The 19,429-nt window shown below is 40.4% G+C and overlaps 1 protein-coding gene across 7 annotated transcripts in view; it reads right to left on the reverse strand.

Moving 5' to 3' along the window:
- MIER1 (MIER1 transcriptional regulator) overlaps positions 1–19,429 on the reverse strand; it is a 44,041-nt gene that overhangs the window by 15,245 nt on the left and 9,367 nt on the right. For 5 of the 7 annotated variants that reach the window (XR_012043539.1, XM_072868581.1, XM_072868577.1 and 2 more), the window contains 3 exons: positions 10,076–10,100; positions 8,381–8,526; positions 2,347–2,514 (listed from right to left, as the gene is read on the reverse strand). Coding sequence is in view for 6 of the 7 variants with exons in the window: in XM_072868577.1 (XP_072724678.1) it covers positions 2,347–2,514; positions 8,381–8,526; positions 10,076–10,100 (339 nt within the window). In the remaining variant the exon portion in view is untranslated. The remainder of the gene's footprint in view (positions 1–2,346; positions 2,515–8,380; positions 8,527–10,075; positions 10,101–19,429) is intronic. The other 2 variants (XM_072868583.1, XM_072868582.1) reach the window with 1 other exon arrangement.

Consider the following 19,429-nt stretch of genomic DNA (forward strand, 5'->3'; position numbering starts at 1 on the left):
AACACATCATATTATTTATTGACCAGGATTTTAAGCAGATCAATTTAACACTCAGATTCTAACACACAAATCAGAAATATGAACCACAATTAAATATCACGCCTAGTTTTTCAAATCAGTCAAGCAAATCCTTGTGGCTTTCATTTAATTTCATTTAAGTTTTACTTCAGTCTTTAAAACCGTTCCTTATGAATTTTCAATAAAAAAGGAGAGGAATTATTTACTGGCTATACTTTTCTCAATCAAATGGAAATGGTACCTTCCACAAAAATTAATGTCAATAGTGGTTCAACTCCATGGGAATAGCATATCACTAGACCCGAGTATGTACATCGAGTCATTAAAAGATCAAAAATTAGAACAAGTTTCTTTATTAGAAGATAAACCACAACAACTATGGGAATTATTACAATCAAGGAAAATTAAAATTATAAAGGTTAAAAAAATATACTAGTGTTTTCTATTTCAATGCATGTTGTCAATGTCTTTTATGTGTTTTATGACTATGCTGTAAGCACTCATACTTGCTAGTTCCAACACAGAAGCATTAGGCACAGCACATGTTTATGTGTACCTTTACCAGCAACCAGAGTATTATCACATATGCAGCTTAAAGCAGATTAAAAATAGAAAATAGCTAAGTGCAGTATAGCTAAATAAGCTGTAGGAAGATGAGCACTTGCAGAGAAAGCTTGAATGATTTATAAAATTATTCCACCCCCACAGATGTATTTTACTGCCTCTCTGCTAAGAGCATGCAACCATTTCAGAGCTCTCATTCTCGTACCCTGAGGCAAACAATCATAACAGGTTAGCTAGCTCTCTTTGTGCCCGGTCCTCCCCACCACCTTTGTTCCAACCCTATTGAAACTGGGGTAGAATAGGCGAACACATACATTCAATTCAGCCACAGTGCCAAGCCTGCAATTAGGCTAACCCATCGGCTGTGTTTATGGTGGCCAGACTGTGAACCGTTGCTGCTGGTGGGCAGGAATGCACTTGCTTCTGCAGCAGGCTACAAAGTGTTAGTGCCCTACAGAGGGACAAAGACAACTCCTCTTGTTGCTAACAGCAGTGACAGACACTGAGATTTTATCCATTTAAGAGAAAAGATAGGCAGTATCTTAAATCAGCTAGTAACAGAACTGAAGAAGTACAGAGGAGGACATGAGAACACAGAAGATGGAAGCTGTGTCAGGAAGTAATTAAGCAGCAAGGACACAAGAAGTGAGACTTCAGGAACACCAGCACACACAACAAAATAAACCACTTTTGCGTCTTATTTTAATTTTGCATACTTCATGTTATGTAAGTTTCTTCCCCTCTCCAGCTTCTTGAACCTTTTGGGATGCAATATAACTATGTATCTTTCTTCTTTTTGAACTATTCAACCCATAACAAATAGCAATCTTTTACAGCATCTGTCAAGGGAGTTTGTAAATCCTAAGAACTTCGTTTTCTGAATCAGATATATCATTCCTCATCTCTGTGTCGCATTCCAGAGATTCTAAAATGGGTAAGATATCAAAGAACAAAATGCACCCTTTTTAAATCCAGATTAGGTAATGCAACTTCCATTAATGGAAGCTTTTTTGTTACTGACAATACAAAGGGTTTCATATTTTAATGGAACTGAGGATGCAACTCTGAATGCCACCAGTAATGGAGAAGTTACAGCTGCGCCCGTGACAGGACAGGATTGTTACAAGTATGTATGACATACACAAGTAGAAAAGACTCTTCTAAAATCAGAAAATTTATTTTAAGAGCACACAGAACAGGATTTTAAAGATGCTAAGGTTCAAAACTGTACATTTTGCAAAGATACTTGAAGCATTCGATTCAGTTAACAATTTAAGTACAACCAGGGCTGCCAGGCTGAAAAAAATGCAATTTAAAATGCTAAAGCTAGAAAACTTGCAGCCATCTCCAATACTCAAGAGACACATTTAATTCAATTCCACAATTCACTGTTCAGTTTCAGTAGATCAGCTTTTCATCTTGAAACGAGTATTCAGCCATAAAGGTGCCTTCAGGCATTTAAAACTTCAGGTTTGAAGTCAAGACTATTTCTGAAGGACAATTACAGTCCCTTCTTACATGATGTTATATGTATACATGTACCCTAATTTGCCGCAGCAAGAGTTTGGAATGATACAGATGAAATTAAGAGCAATGAAGAGAAATACAGATGGGTAATTAAGAATAAGCATTGGATTTCAGTACACAAAGCAGCTGAAATCAACTATACTATGAATTACATCTGCCATGATCTGGCATCTTGTGTGGTTGTCTAGTACAGAACAACTATATGAAAATCAGTTTCAAATTAGTGTAAACACTTACTTTGTTTTCACCACTACAGCCACTGTTGTCATCATTATCAACATCATCATCATCTTCTCCCTCCTCCTCTTCTTCTTCATCATCTTCATCATCATCATCTTCTTGGAGTGGAATGGTACCATCATAGCCATAACGGCTAAGTAGCTCCTGGATTGGCATATCACTTTCCTGATAAATATCCAAACAAAGTTTGAGATTTTAACAAAAATATTTCACATCCCACATCTGCTCTACAGCTTAAAGGTGTTGCATTTTAAACATAACAGCAGAAACAGATCGATGATGGTCAGGTATACCAAGAATGGCCACTCCAAAATGAATGGACAGTCAAAAATAGAAGTTTCAGCTCCTAAGAAAAATGTGGGGTTTTATGCTGCAGAACTATTTCCTAATCCTTTATAAATTTACAGCAGACCTCGCATACCACCAGTCTCTCACAGGGGCCATAAAGCTCATTAAAAGGGCACCCAAGGGCTGTGCCCCGCCCCTCCCTTGGTACTTTACTACTATTTGACCAAAACACAAGCGCTGCAATGTGGCAGCTTATGTCTGGTTACATCACACCCCCGCAGTACACAGAGCGAACACACTCCCTATTGGAATATATATTAGTATTCCCTTTACCACCCAAAAACCACCTGAAAAAAATGTTGTATTTTGTACATATTTGTGGAAAAAAAAAGACAAAGCGTGTGTCGGCAGCAACTGCTTCACACAGACAGTTAAGATATTGACAGTTTTTGCAGGCAGGAACTTGTCCTAGTGCAAGGCAGTGATTTCTGCAGCGTCTCTAAGAATTCAGCAGAATAAGGACCAGAACTTGGCAGTCCCTGGCTTGAATGTGGAATTAAATCCTCGTTTGGGGAGCTGTGGTACGGGGACAATTCCACACAGTTTTACAAGCCTGGCTTTAAATACAAAATTGCACCAAAAATACACCTCTCCGGCACTCTGTACCTCTCCCCTTTCTGGGCACAACAAAAAACGAGGGGTTGGATGGGGGTGAGGGATCACCTTATATTCACGATCACCTGATATCCAGGTAAAGATAGTAGTAACGTTTACAGATTCATACACGTTTTAAGCTCGTTGTCTACAAAACCATCCACAGTTGGAAGCAAATCTGCTAAAATATGTGCACATTTAAAAATCTTTGTATTTAGAATGCTGGTCCACTCTGAAGAGACATTTCAAATGATACAGTCGGTTCTCAAATTTAGTGGCTTCCAAACTGTTATCAATTGCATTCACTTTATTAATAAAAATTATTAATTCCCAGGCCTGCAAATTACTTACTTTATTAAATACCTCAGTATCCAGCCTTCAGGGGCAGTATTTGGCATCCCTAATAAGATTTCTCAGAGAGCATTTTAAAATTATCTCTCTCACAAGATCAAATCCTTTTTTTTTTTTATTATTTAAAGGTGTCTGCTTGCTCTAAATATTTCTTCTTAGTATGTAACATACATCTCAGCTGATAATCAGATTTTTTTAGGTATCCTAACGATTCTGTGATTCTGTGATCCACTGACCTTAGACTTCCTTTGATGAACTCCTTTCCTAAGGGCCTTCACTGATCATAGAATCACAGAATGGTATAGGTTGGAAAAGACCTTTAAGATCATCGAGTCCTGCCGTTAACCTGGCACTGCCAAGCCCAACACTGCACCATGTCCCTCAGCACCACATCTACACGGCTTTGCAATACCCCCAGGGATGGGGACTCAACCCCTTCCCTGGGCAGCCTGGTCCAGTGCTGGACAACCCTTTCGGTGAAGACATTTTTCCTAATATCCAGTCTAAACCTCCCCTGGCACAACTTGAGGCCATTTCCTCTCATCCTATCACTTGTTACCTGGGAGAAGAGACCGACCCCACCTCTCTACACCCTCCTCTCAGGCAGCTGTAGAGAGCGATGAGGTCTCCCCTCAGCCTCCTTTTCTCCAGGCTGAACAACCCCAGGTCCCCCAGCCGCTCCCCATCAGCCTTGTGCTCCAGACCCTTCCCCAGCCCCGTTGCCCTTCTCTGGACACGCTCCAGCCCCTCAAGGTCTCTCTTGGAGTGAGGGGCCCAACACTGAACACAGCATTCGAGGTGCGGCCTCACCAGTGCCCAGTGCAGGGGCACGGTCACTGCCCTCGTCCTGCTGGCCACGCTATTGCTGATACAAAGACATCTCTAGTTTCTGGAAACATACTAACAATACCAATTACAAAAGGCAAGTGTAGTTAGTTCTGCTGTGTAAAAATAACAGTAACACAGGGGTTACCAATACTTGTTGTCTGTGTATTTTATTTTATTTTACTTCAAAGAACTAAGCCATTCTGCCATTTATTGGTCTACTCTTTGGTTAAGCTACATACAGAGTAGATGCAGACCACGTGGACCTAAATGTCCTCACCTTCCCTCTTAACTTCTTGGTCCCTATCATATCATTTTATGGAAAGAACTCTTAGAAGCAGGGAATTAATATTTTACCGACACAGACAACATGACAGGACTGTCATCTTAATTAAAACCTGACAGTACAGCTATCAGAAAAATCCTATTCATAATTATCTAAACAAATGTTCTCCACTATATTTTGGAAAGTAATATACTTTCATTAAGCACTCCTCACCACTATCCCATTTGTAGATACAGACTGAGAATTTAAAAGAACTTTTACTGCAATTCGTAGGTATGTGTGAACTATGTAACCGGCATATTACTTACTATATGTTACCTAGGAAAGTGGTGTTGTATTTACAACATTTCTCTTAGGTAGAGCCTCTTAATTTCCAATAGTCTATTACAATTCAAAAAGCTCCAAGGGTCAGCAACTCTCCAAGATAAAATATAAATCATGATTTCTGTATTGTTTCAGGACATTGCAAAAATAGGAAAGGTTTAGAAAAGTAACAAGTCTTATCAAAGACACAGAAATTTCTTACGTGGAAGATGTTTAATAACAAAGAATGAATGGTAACTCGTGCATCTGGAGTAGAGGTAAGTGAGGAGGAGTGACAAAACAGAGAACTGTATCATAAGCGGCACAGAGAAGGTAAATATAAATGACTGTACGCTCTTCTAATTGAAGAGCTCAGGAGCAACCACGGAAATGAACACAGAATAGGTCTGAATAACCAAACATGTTTCTCGCACTAAATGAACTGCACAACATTGCCACACGCCTGGTGGACACTAAGGTTACAGAGGTTAAAAATAAAATGGACAAATCCACAGGAGGAGGAAAAATAAAACTGACAGGCATTACAGACAAAGAGACAACATCTTTTTCATACATGCCTGAACTGCACCCTGCTAGAAGCTGGAAGAGTATTTGGGAGAAACACCGCATGCTTCCATGTTTGGTTCTCTCATTTAAAGACAAGAGGATGCTGGCACATAACCCTAAGAAAACCCAAGAGCCCCCCCTGAAAAGGGGGACCCCAAAAGGAGAAACCAAGTGATTATACGGAACAAGAAATGGAAAAAGGAAGGGAGTCAAAAACTTAAAAACCTGTAAGGAATGCAGGGAGGCACCACACACAGCACCCTGGCAATGCTCACCACTTCCTAGAGGCACCCAGGAAGCCAGCACACACCACCCAGTAGTGCTCTGCCCACAAACAGGGCAGCATGAAGGCGAAGAACATGGCCTCACACTCGTCAAATCCTCCATGTCATACTCCCTCCAGCTGATGTGTTGTACAGTCAGCTTAGCTAAGAGTAGGAGGAAGTTGAGTTTCTGCAACTTGCTGGGGCCTGGTCATTTATTATTTCCAAGACAGAGTATGAAGGCAGTTTCCTACTATCAAAATCATGCTGCCAAGTTTCGCACATTTTGGAAAACTGCAGTGTCAGTGTATGCCCAGAGCGCCAAGAGATGTGCCTCACCCCAGGCACACCGTCCTGAGCACTGTATCTCGGGCTGCTGAAGAAGGAATACTGGTTAGCCAGGACTTTGGTCACACCTGGTATAGATGCTCCTACACAGGAAAATAGTATTACTGAATGCATGTCTGGATATGATCAAGGCTAGTCTGCTGCACCACCTCACAGATAGCTTTCCGGCCCAAGAAAAACTCTTACCTTTCAAGAAATATCACTGAGAACCATCAAATCTAATACCTCTGATTCTCTTCAGGTACTGTTTTGCTCTCAGGGAACTGTATTTTTTCCTATACTAGAGCAGCATAGAGGGCAACTTCAGGTCTCTAGACACAGATATGCTACTGCCATTTAGACAAAAAGGTATACACGTACTTGCACAGACAAATGCAGGGTGCTGCTCAACCACAAGTACTAATGCATTACAGATTCACCAGAGCTTCAACCAATGAGTAGAAAAGATCCTCACCCCCAGAGGAAGGTGTAATTTTTATGACAGTCAGGAGTTAAATCACTAAGGTTCAAAAATGCTTTTGCAAAACGTGACTGCCACCTCATCTCTGAAGGAGCTGAACTAGTAAATCAGGCACATTCACAGCCTGGGGGAAATCTGAAATATGTGTAAATGTCAGGGGAAAGAAAAAGACAGGATAGCACTTGTCTTGACAATAGTTTTGAGATTTAGATTGCCTATCATCCATGACTGAAAAAAAGAGATAAAAGTAAGCCTTGATCTGCGGCCTGCTATCCCACAACTAGAAGTAGCCACAGGTCTCTAGCAAGATCCTGCTGGCTTGGGAGCACCTGAAACTCAGTAAAAGCCCTACCTGCAATACATGTACAAACTGACCGCAAGATTCTCTACCAGTCTCTAAAACCATCCTGCAGAGAAGAGTGCAGGATGCACTCACGGAGCAATGTGAATCTAAGTTATACCATTGCTCACCGTCCTGATCACAAAAGAGCTGACACACGGAGAAATTATAAACTTGCAGCCCCGACAACCACGATATGAGGGAATAAACTGATGGCTGGAATACAGTTATAAACGAAGCATTGTAATGTGGTGATAGAATTACACAACCAGATGTCGACTCTTCACAAAATATGAGGGGAAAAAAAAAATATTTTCAACTTAAAAACCACATGACATACATGTGGACCTCCATTTCTCATTGAACCTAGATGAAGCATATTTAGATTCACAGACTATTTATTTATCTTTATGTTTACCATTTAATATAAATCCTGAAATTACCAGAAAGAAATTATCATTTACACCTGAAATGTAGATTAAATGCACTAAATTAATTTAAAGTCATATTGACATAATCATTTATACTAAAAAGGATTTGTACATCGAATATGCATCTGAGAATCATTAATGATCTGTTCTGGAAGCCTTTTCAGCCAATGAGGTCACAGACAGTATCTAAATTACTTTGCATTTATAATGAACCTAGTTTGTAAATTAAGAATATTATTCCTGCCTGAGAAGTAATTTAAGACAATACATAAGTGACAGCATAACCTCAAAATGCCAAATAAATCTTATATGCAGTTATTTCAGAAGATACACATTTTAAGATTTACTTATCACTATGAACAATAATTGTGAGTTCTGATCCCAGCTCTGCTGACAACTCTTTGCTCTGAGCAAATCATTTCATCTGCATCTCCCTTTCCTCTATCTTAAAAATGAAGATACTCCTATATGCTTCACTAAAGTATTATACAAATGTTTGTATAAAAATGCAGAAGAAATGTAAAATGATGGGATTTTTTAAAAAATCAAAATCTATATGCACTAATGTGCAAGTGCTTTAGAAAATAGTAACACTGGAAAATACAAGTTTAGTCAGAGCATACTGCAACTTAAATTAGCTCTAGAATGCAAATCCTACACCAGCATGTATATGCAAAAAGAAACTAAACAAGCACAGCGTTATACATTATTAAGTATTTATGTACCAGTTTCCTTTTCCCAACTTTTGAGAACTGCAATTTAGCTCAGCCCCTTTCCCCCGTCTAATTATTTGCCTATTAGTGTTTTAGGGGTGGGGGTTTTTTTTAAATTCCAAATATAAGGGAAAAAACCTGCATTGTTTTGTGTGAGACTGTGGGCTGCGGTTATGTTTTATGACTACTTAAGGCTACCTACCCTGTTAAGATCCTCTATTTCAGAACTGAAGTTTGTTTCTCCTTCCATCATTTCCTCCTCTTCTAATGTCCGTTCATCATCAAAGTCATGCACCAGCATATCAGCTGATGGATCAAATTCATGGTCATCAGATGTTGCTGAACCTCCTGATAGAAAACATTTTAAAGAATGTTTTTAGTTAGATCATGGCCTCACAGAGTTTAGTTTTTTATTTTGGTGACATTTTAATACTCAAATTATAGTCAGAAATTAAAATATCTTCAAAATCCCTCAATCATTTATTTTAGGGAAAGCCAATCTCATTATTCAGAGGACAGTGAAAGCTGTCCTTTGGGTAGTAAGAGATCATGGAAAAAAGAACCAGGAGATACTGTTTAACCAGCCAGTTCTCAAAGTACTATATATCTGGCCATTGGGCCCCTAGTTAAATGTTTGTAAAATGTTCAGGTTTTGAAGACTTAATTCTTAAATAATCATAAACCTGCCTGAATCAAGGGTTCTACTGGGAGCAGAAATACTCATAAAATATAAACTCAGGGCAGTTGTTTCCTTTATACTTTGGAAGCTTTCTTGTTTACAACTACAAAGAGAGTCTAATGACTTTTCCAAAATTTAAACTTAAAGTAAGCTTCACAGTTATGCAGATTTTATTTATGATGCAGAATCCTTAGTTATTTTTCCCCGTGCCGTTTTTGCACAGTTCTTTGTAAAGAAGTCTGGTTATATTTTATGACAATGAAAAATAAATGAATGGATGAATGGTTTGGCAGATGCAGCGTTTTTATGTAATTCAGCAATACCCGATTTCTAATTCTAACTCTGCTAACATTTTTCCACTTGTCTCCATGGACAAGTTAAATTTCGTTTTCCAAAGCCTGAAGAGTGTACCCACGCTAAGGGTACGAGAGGGAGGGGTTGACTATAAGGGTTAAGGTTAACTGTAGTTTGAAGTGTTAAAGCCATTGATTATTTCTCTGAAAGAAGTAAGAGATCAAGAGACAACGGCAGTCCAGCTAAAGTAACTAGTGGAAAGCTTTTCCACTAGTAGGATGCCAAAACCTTGGAAATAAATAACACTAAGTACAGTGGTACAAAAGAGAACAAAAAACCCCCAGATACTTGTAATTTACACTTAGGCTGACTACTAGATAGCCAGTAATTCTTGGATACTGGAATATCAGAAAATAACCAGCTTTAAAAACAGAAGTAATGAAACCCCTCATTTTCAGTAATTCAATGAGGTAAAGAAATACGGCTTTTCTTGATGCTTTTGCTCTTGATGCTATTATGCATTAAAACATACAGCGCCTTAACTTTTGACTCTGTATTTAATTCTAACACCAACGGGTAGCCATGCCTAGAGGGACGGTAACTGTATTGCTGGGTGAAGCAGTCTCTTCCATGTCCCCAGCATTGGCTCACATTGCGCTCCTTAGGACGTCAGCATTCCCAAACACGTGTTCGTGCAGCTTTTGCAAAGACACGAATCATATTTCCCCAGTGTATTTTACCATTTAGAAACTTGTGCTGGTATAGACTGGAAGAAAGCAGTGACTGCTTGCTTAAACCAGTACTGCCACCAACCTATTCATCAAAATTATATCCTTAGATTACTAACTGGAAGAGACCAGCAAAAATAATTTTTCAAGGGTGCCCTCTTCCCTCACAAGTTTAGGAAATATTAAAAATATTTACCTGGGCTTGAAGACTCAACAGAAGGCTAAAAAAGAAAACACAGGAAATTATTTTTTCTATGTTGAAGCTGTACAAACTCAATTCAATAATTCATCTGATACAAAGCAAGTCACTGCAAATATATTTACAAATAAAGCACCACAAACGCGCTGAAGCAATTTAAGGTAAGTAGTATTCATATCCTCCTTTATGTATCAATATTGCTGCACTATTTCAGCAAGAATAATTGGAAGAACTGCCCATTTTGTGATACAATAATTGAGATGATGAAGGCATAAAATAAAGCTAAACAATTCATTCTAAAAATAGTATTACAATTCCACAATGAGCTTAGTATGGCATAAATCGGTGCTATGGCCAGATGGGGCAATGCTACTTTCTCTCCGACTCTGTCTACTCATTTCCAATTCTTCCTTTATGCTGATACAATACTGAAAACTAACAGTAGTGACAGGTTAGTTTTTAACCGATCCAGCTCTGATCTAACTTCGTGAACTAAATCCCCTTTTCCATGACCAAGGTATACGCCAGTTTACATTGATAGTGGAAGCACACAGTTTAAGAGAAATTATTCTTCCTATTTGAAACTGCATGCTACGCAATACACAAATTCCCTGTTCTACTTAAATTAAGGTACACACTTTTAAAAGGTAATCACAAATCACAATGAGAATTCCTCACAGAACAAAAAGAAAAAGCAATTTAATCTTAATCTCTAACCCAGCTGTGAGGGGAAAAAAAAAAAAAAAAATATTTTGCAAGCCAGACTTCCTTCCCAAGTATGTTTATAACACAAATATGATCACAGACTACAACACAAATATATTTTTTGAAATACAGAAAAAAAATGAGACTTCCACAACAATCTTCATGTAACAGAGACATCCTTTGGCCTACCATATTTGGTAACCTTACATTTATAATCAGAACAAACATCTTCTTTCATAAAATTCTGCTTTCCCTTGCTTATAACTTTGCCAGTCTTTAACCTCCTGGGATGAAATTTGCATGTCAGACATGCTAACCTCATTTGTTTTGAAAATTCAAGCAAATGTTTCAACTATTTTCAGGAACAGACCTAATGCAGTGTTTTTTTCAAAGTTAGGAAGACTGATTTTTTACTTCAGAGAGCTGCAGTACCCCTTTCCCTGCCACCTTCTGGAAACTGCGATATTGTTTGGTATCATGGGTATTGTTATATTACATAATATACAATGCTGTCTTCATGAAAAATTGCCTCCATTTGGCCAAGAAATGATTTGGAAAACTTCAATTTGCACATTCACCATAGATACTTGTGTGTATGCATAACACTGTATCTAGATTGTACTCCTACTAGAATTCCAAAATCGTACACCCAGGATTGTATGCAAAATTAAAACAAGATATTATGTTAGGAACTGGTAAATTTAAACTCAAGTAAAAACATGTACTATTATTCCAAGATTTTCTAAAGCATTTTCCTTCTCCTTGACTTCATCTCATAAGGCCAAGCAGTCACTTGCACAAGCCGCTTCCACCTAAAACACCTGACCTAGCCATGTAGAAAAGCAAAAACTAAAATTTAAAAAATTCTGTGTAATTATAAAGTTCTTTTATATTAGCAGCTCTTCAAAGTGAGAAGAAATACACCTTCTTAGGAACCAATGACCAAAATTCACTTACATGTCTGCCTACGTTTTACAAGAGCCTACAATGTACAAATGAAAACTCAAAATATATTTGCCTGTGTCAAGCAGAAAGCAGTATATAGAGGTAAAAACACATCTTGAATATTTGCCTGAAGGGTGGATACAAGACACAATAGACAAGAAGTTTTGCTCAGTCTCCCAACACTGTACAGCCTAAAGAAAATATAGAATATATACACTGTCTTCAAGTGGAGACACTACAGTCTATTTTTCTCATACTTACTAACATCCAAATATGTTTTTAGTTTATGTGCAGTATCACTGCTGACTTGCAAGAAAGAGCTTTTTAGGCTGTATTATCTTTAAAAGGCAGTACTGCACAAAAAAAGCCAAGAGAAATCATATCTGCACAATTAAGTAGACTGAAATTCATGTTAAGCGGGTAAGCACTAAAAACATTTTTGCAAATTGTTGCACAATGCCATAGGAAGTTTTGCTAATGACTACAGTTTAAAAATCTTTCTTTGCAAAGATTATCTTACAAAATTTCAGTGTACAGTATTACTAGCACATACTGAGCTAAAGTTGAATACCAAAATCAGCCAGCAATGACTGATCTCTATTTGGTATTTTTTGTTTGTCTGATAAACTTGCAAAACTGGGTAATGCATAATAGGTAATACACAATTATTAGTGCAAATTAACAAAGTCTTAGTGTATTCATTGCAGCAATCACAGGTGTGAAATCAAACAAATTCAAACTGTCTATTTCTGGCAGACAATGCTGGGAATAAGGTAGACAATACTGCATGTTCGGTGCAAGGAAAAAATAAGGGAAAGACAAACATCACTAAGAAGTATCTTAGAAAGTTTTAAAATAAAGACTAAGTCTTCCTTAATAATTCTCTCATAACACATACGAAAGAAATGAGCATTGCAAATGCAGATTATAGCCACCACTAGCAGCAAGAGGAACCTTTATCACCCAAAGAGGGCATAACAGAAATGTAACTGAAGCTAAACTGCTCATATTAACTGCAACAACCTAGCAAAAGCAAAACAGCGGTGGTAAAGCAATTCAGCAGGGCAGTGCAGAGACGCTGCTGTACGGCCTGGGGGTTGTGCAGAAGTCAAGGGGCAGCTTTCCGCTCCTCATTACATGGCAGCCTCTGCCAGGGTACGAAGTCCTCTGCAAATACGTGCAGCCTCAACCGAGACCAGGAAGCAAGCTGTGGAGACACCATCCTCGTGCAAGGGTCTCTGGAATCCCAGGGTCCCCTTTTAAGAAAGTATTGATCTAGTACAGTAGTATCAGCGTACTTCACATCCAGCTATCTGCAGCGTTCAAATGACTCATTATTACAACATAGACCGCTCTCACCAAAATCAAGTGACTTGAATACCGAGTTGCTCTGAAATGGAAAGAGGAAAGCAGAATCAGGGCTGGTAAGAAGGGAAAAAGTATCCCCATGACTTATGATGAAAGAGTATTCCAGAAATGACTCTGGCTTAAATAGGAACAGAGAGCTGGATTTAATGTCCTAGAAAGCCCTGAAGAGAATCTATTCTGAGGGATGAAACATGTTACTTAGTAAAAAATAAATTCTGCAAATGCCACCTTAAAATTGTTCTTTCTGCCCAGCCATTAAAATGCATCATTATTGGAAGGCTTTTACGCAAGCCAACACTCCTGCTGGCAAAAACCAACCTCTTTCCAAGATACAACCTGCACTTACTCATGGCCAGCTTCTCTCTAACCTAGTACTAACTCTATTGTTAAGGCTAAATAACCACTCTCCGCCTCCCCAGTTATATTTTGATGTAACAGAGGCATTTCAAGGCGGGGCTCAGCTGGGAAACAGTTTATGCACACAGATCAGTAGTGCTAGCCTTGGCTTTGCAGTGGTAATCCACTGGCAAATTCTGGCTGGTGCATGCATGGGGCAGGTGGAGCCCCTCCTTGCCGATTCACCTGCTTTACCCCAGCCCAACCTGGGAAGGAAAGTTCTGGGGAAAGGCCTCAAGTCAGAAGGAAAGGAATGAAGAAAAAACAAGCGTATAAACCAGGGATAACAGGAGCATCAGGGAGCCGTGCCTCCAAAACTGAAGAAATCAGGATGGCCAGTAAGAAGAGACTCATGGTATAATTATACTTGTGTCCAGAAAAATAACTGTGACTCAAAATACAAGAGCACTTGTGGAAAAACAAAAATAGCTGAGACTCTGCTTTCTTTACAGCACCACCAGATAGGGTAGGGGTTCTGAGGGAAAGGCAGCATTCACTTTACTGTGAATTAAGGATAGCATGAGTTCAAGCAAACAGAATCTAGCATGGTGTAACAGCAGCACCTCTGCCCTCACAGGAAAAAAAAAAATCCAACCCCAAAAGCACAGCTTTGCTTTCAGCCCGTGTTAAGGATTTGCCAACAGCCAGAAAGACCTGTAGGAGGCCTGTTGGCCCACGAGCCTTGTGGAAAGGGGAACAACCAACTCCCCACCTCAATTCGGAAGAGCAGGTTTCCTATGTTGAAATCCTCAACAAGCAGAACAGGGTCTGCTCTAACCTCTGCCCTGAAGCCATGCAGCATCCTTCGGATTCATATATACCTTGTACGGTTTTATGTACATGTGCACGTGCACAGATTTTTATGTGATTTATATATAAGTGTTGGAGCCTGTTGTTTCAGTCCCACTTGAAGTTTCTGTCACCCTCTACAAGTTTTCAGGATGGAAAAGACATAATTCCCCTCTTCAAGGATAAGCATCCAGAGAACTACAGACTGGAAAGCCTCAACCCCACCCCAGGCAGGTGATGGAGCAAAGCCTCCTGGAAACCAGTTCCCAACACACGAAGGAGGACAAGGAGGCAATGGGAGCAGTCAGCATGGATTTACAAAAGGGAAATCATGCCTGAGCAGCCCAAGAGCTTCCCTCGATGAGAGGACTGGCATGGTGGATGAGAGGAGCACAGGGGATGCTGCTTGTCTTCACTTCAGCAAGGCTTTCCATGCCATCTCCCATAACCCTCTCAGACAAACTGATGAAGCACAGCCTGGACAAGCAGGGATGAGGATGGAAAACTGGCTGAACAGCCCAGCTCAAAGGGTTGTGACAAGCAGCAAAGTCCAGCTGGATGTCAGTGACAGGGGGCAGAGCCCAGGGCTAATACTGTCCAGCATCTTCATTAGGGACTTGGACGATAGGACAGAGAGCACCCTCAGCATGCTTGCAGCCAACACAACGTTGGGAGGAGTGGTAGATACAGCAGATGAGTGCGCCGCCAGTCAGAGGGATCTCAACAGGCTGCAGAAACAGGCCAGCAGAAACCTCAGGAAATTCAACACAGAAAGGCAAAGTCCTTCATGTGTGGAGGAATCACCTCCTACTACAGGCACCAGTACAGGCTGGGTTCTAACTAGTTGGAAAGAAGCTTTATAGAGAACAACCTGGAAGTCCTGGTGGACACCTGAGTTGAGCAGAAGCCAGCAATGTGCCTTTGTGACAAAGAAGGCCCACAGCATCCTGTGTTGCATCAAGAAGAGCAATCAGCACTGGTGAAACCACATCTGGAATATTCCTAAAACAGTTGGGGTTGCAAGGCATGCCTGGAGATTGACTAAGCTCCTATAGAGGGTCACCTATAGCAGGCTGCTCAGGATCTCATCCAGTCAGGTTTTATTCACCTCCAGGGATGAAGATTCCCCAACCTCCCTGGACAACCTGATCTAGTTTCTGATCACCCTTAAAATAAAAATGAAGACATTTTTTTTTTTTTTAAATGTTTAACTGGAATTTCCTGATTTTCTACGTGAGCCCATTGCCTCTTGTCCTGCCCCTGGGCACCACTGAGAGCATTCCAGCTCCCTCATCTCTGCTCCCCCATCAGACTTCTATACCCAAGGATAAGACCCCCCCGAGCCCTCCCCCCTCCAGGCTGAACAGCCCCAGCTCTCCCAGCCCTTCCTCACATCTCAGGTGCTCCAGACCCTCAGGCATCCTTGCGGCCTTTGCTGGACCCTCCATCTCTCTCTTGTCCTGGAGAAGCCCAGCCCTGGACCCAGTGCTCCAGATGTGCCTCACCAGGGCTGAGCAGAGGGGCAGGACCACCTCCCTCGACCTGCTGGCAGCGCTCTGAACGGAGCCCAGGGTGCTGGGGGGACTCATCAGAGGCGCGCATGGCTGGCTCACAGCCAACTCGGTGCCCACCAGGACCCCCAGGTCCTTCTCTGCAGAGCTGTACTGTGTCCAGTGCTGGGCTCTTCAGTTTTGGGAGAGACATGGACAGAATGAAGCGACTGCAGCAAGGGGCCACAAAGGTGGCTGACATAGGAGGAGAGGCTTGAGAGAGCCTGGGCTGTTCAGCCTGGAGAAGAGACAGCTCAGGAGGATCTGATCCATGTGCATAAATATCTGATGGAAGGGCATACAGAAGATGGAGCCAGTCTCTTCTCAGTGGCACACAGTGATAAGAGTCAATGGGCACAACCTGAAATACATTTAAACATAAGGAAAAGCTTTTTTCACTGTAAGAGTGATGAAACACGGGAACACATTACCCAGAGAGGTTGTGGTGTCTGCATTGGAGGTACACAGAACCAGACTGGGCAACCTGCTCTAGCTGACGCCGCTTTGAGCAACGGGTTGGTCTTGATTATCTCCAGATGTCTCTTCCAACTTCAACAATTCTGTAACTAAATGCTCCAACAAATATTGCAGTGGAGCCTACCACTATGAAGCGTTTTCCTGCTGAGAGTGGACACAAAACCACAGTGGGGCATAAAAAGATCTCATAAAAGTCAAGCACACTTTAAGAAACAAAGTTCAGCTTTCAGTATTCTAAAATAGTATGGAGAAGGCATGACAGCTCAAGAAAGCAAACAGCCTTCCCTACAGGCTGAAATACTGCTAAAGCAATCACCTCCTTCACAGCTTCAAAAGCATTGCTAAAATACTGCAATGCCTCTGGAGCTTAGAATGACCCCCATGGCTTTTAAACAATTCCAAAATATATACCCAGTACAATCCTAGTCTATGGAAGGAAAAAAAATACAAACCCAAACCAGAAAATCTGCAAAAACCCAATCACCTCCAGAAACATTAAGTCCATTTCAGGCTACCTCACAGAATGGATACACTCCTTGAGGGGTTCTAATTCATTCTTTGCCACAGGCTTCATAGGCAGCTTTTAGGAGAACAGCCTCTGGGTCTCTGTTCCTTTCTTCTAAGCTTTGCCTACCATATCTACCTAGTCTGCCCTAGTTTGTGGATTATCATCTCTGCATTTCATACGTTTCTAGTCTAAGCGGTGCACTGCCAATCATTTTCAGCCTTCTATTTCTAGCTAGATTCAGTGTCACATTACATCTCATCTATATTAATGGCCAGCTGCTGCCAAAAGTAGTAGTCTGACCTCTTTCCACCACTCCATGTGCTTCTGCCACTTGTGCCAGGTCCAGCAATCGGGAAGCCGCAGCACGTGCTGGTTCAGCAAACCAATCTCAAAGCAAACTAACACTAGTTTTCCATCCTATCAGCAAGCCAAAGTACTTCATCTTGGGCCTTTGCAATTGCCAGACATGTTACAAACAATCTAGAGCACGAGCTTGAAGCTAGACACGTGGAGAAGGGTGTGTGGCAGGAGATGAGGAGTAACCCTTTCAGCAACAATCTGTTAGCATTACACATAAGGTGAAAGAGCATCCTATGATTAAAGTGTTGTTTCAAGACAATTACTGCAATTCTTGATTATTCAGTCCTATTTCCTTGCCTCCAAGTGATCACAACTCTGGCCAGGGTAGAACAGATGGCTTTGAGGGCATTTGCTTATGAAAATTTCCTGGCAGTTGTTAAAGATCATACGGCTACGTTGGTATCATTAGATCTTAAGTCCTAAGCTATGGTATGTCAATATAACAGCAATTCCTGTGAAAAAGGATACCCCTGTTCTTCAGTGGCTTTTCATTTTCTGCTGCAGCAATTCACAGAGAAGTACAAAGCACTTTTTTGCCTCAAGGGCACTCATGGGAACAAAGAGCTGCTACCTATAAAAAGATAATGGTATCCAAGGCCCAGCAGAGAAAAGCTATGGGATACTTACAATATACAGGCTGACACACTTAAATTGTTCTACGCGTAACACCATCAGAAAAGACAACAGTGAATGTCTGTTGTGGGTTCAAAAGAATGAAAAATCATTCATGAAGTCCTAACTCACGGACAACTAGGAAAAACTAAAGCAACCAAGGGAGTCCTGCTGTATGGATACACCGCTGAGCACATTTGTTGATGCTCCAGATGAGCAACTTGAAGGAAGTACCAGTTCTGAGATATGAAGAATATGAACCTTACGGTGAAGAGAAAAAGAAAAGACACTGAGCAACAAAACACTAGGCTTGGGTGGCACTACAAGAATCTGTCACTGTTTTTATTCCACGTGTATTTTTAGGAGTCTTGGGAAAGACACACAGAATAGGTGTTTTCAGAAGGTCAGTGACACTTGCAGCAACAACTGAGCCAAAAGATCATATCAAATACATTCTCCAGTGTATGGATATGGGAATAAACAGAACTGAAGTTGGCCAGTCTCTTTCAGACACCTTTGGACTGTCAAATGATGAACCTAGCAGACAGAAGAATACCTAGATCTACAGTGTTACTCTGAAACAAAAACTCACTGGACTTTGGGATGTTTGTTATTACTATGATTTGTGATGGAAGTTAAATGGTCAAAGTAAAACTGAACGGGCATCATGAGAGGTTTATTTAATGCAAACAGCCTTCTGGAGACATCAGTTTTGCACAGTTTATTTTTGAACCCACTATTTCAGAAGCAGAGGTATGCTTCCAGGCAATGCCCATTTCTGCAGGCTGCCAGGAGATTTTCATGTCTTATTCCAACGCTTCATAGCTGCTTGGACTGGAATGGGACCCTCCAAAATGTGAAAGCTGTGGAAGTAATGCACTGGCACTTCTCCTACAGCCTGCAAAACACACACCTGAACAGAACTGACAAGACACTACACAGTTTCACTTCTACCTACAAAACTACTGTTGTAATTGCTGACATCTTTATGCTGCTTAATATAATCGATTAATAACGAAACATCTTAAAATTAGCAGTATCTGCAGTCTCTACAAGACAATGACAAATATACATCTTGTTCAAATTTACTCAGTTATCTTTAATAGCTTTTTAAGTGTTACATAAAACAGTTAAAACCTAAAATTAAATTTTGTCTATATTGATAGCAATAAGCCTGACAAATTCATCAAGTAGATGCTCAGGTCTTCTGAACTCTGCTACAGGAAAATACCGAAGTTAACCTCTGAGTTGCAGTGACTTGCTTTGGCAACATTTGGGGCACAGAAAACTTTAATATTAAACTGCCAAACAAACCTTAAAATGCAGCAGTGTTACCTATTTTATAACACAAAGAATGAAGCATGAGCACCGCGTAGAGAATACACGTAATTACCTCACAAGTGAAGTTGAAGCCACATACATGAATACTAAAGATACATTTCACTAAGCAGACTAATTAAAAGTAAATTACTGATATGCAAGTAGTAATAGTGTTCTGTTCATAACATAATTCATATTTATTCCCAAAATGCAGATATACAGTTACATGAAAAATATTCAAAGACTGCATGAAAACTGAAGTTTTGAATACACAAGGTTTAGAAACTAACTTGCTCATCAGCTAAAAAATTTTGTAAGACC

This window comes from Ciconia boyciana, chromosome 7, assembly GCF_034638445.1.
Source record: "Ciconia boyciana chromosome 7, ASM3463844v1, whole genome shotgun sequence".
In the NCBI taxonomy this organism is placed as follows: Eukaryota; Metazoa; Chordata; class Aves; order Ciconiiformes; family Ciconiidae; genus Ciconia; species Ciconia boyciana.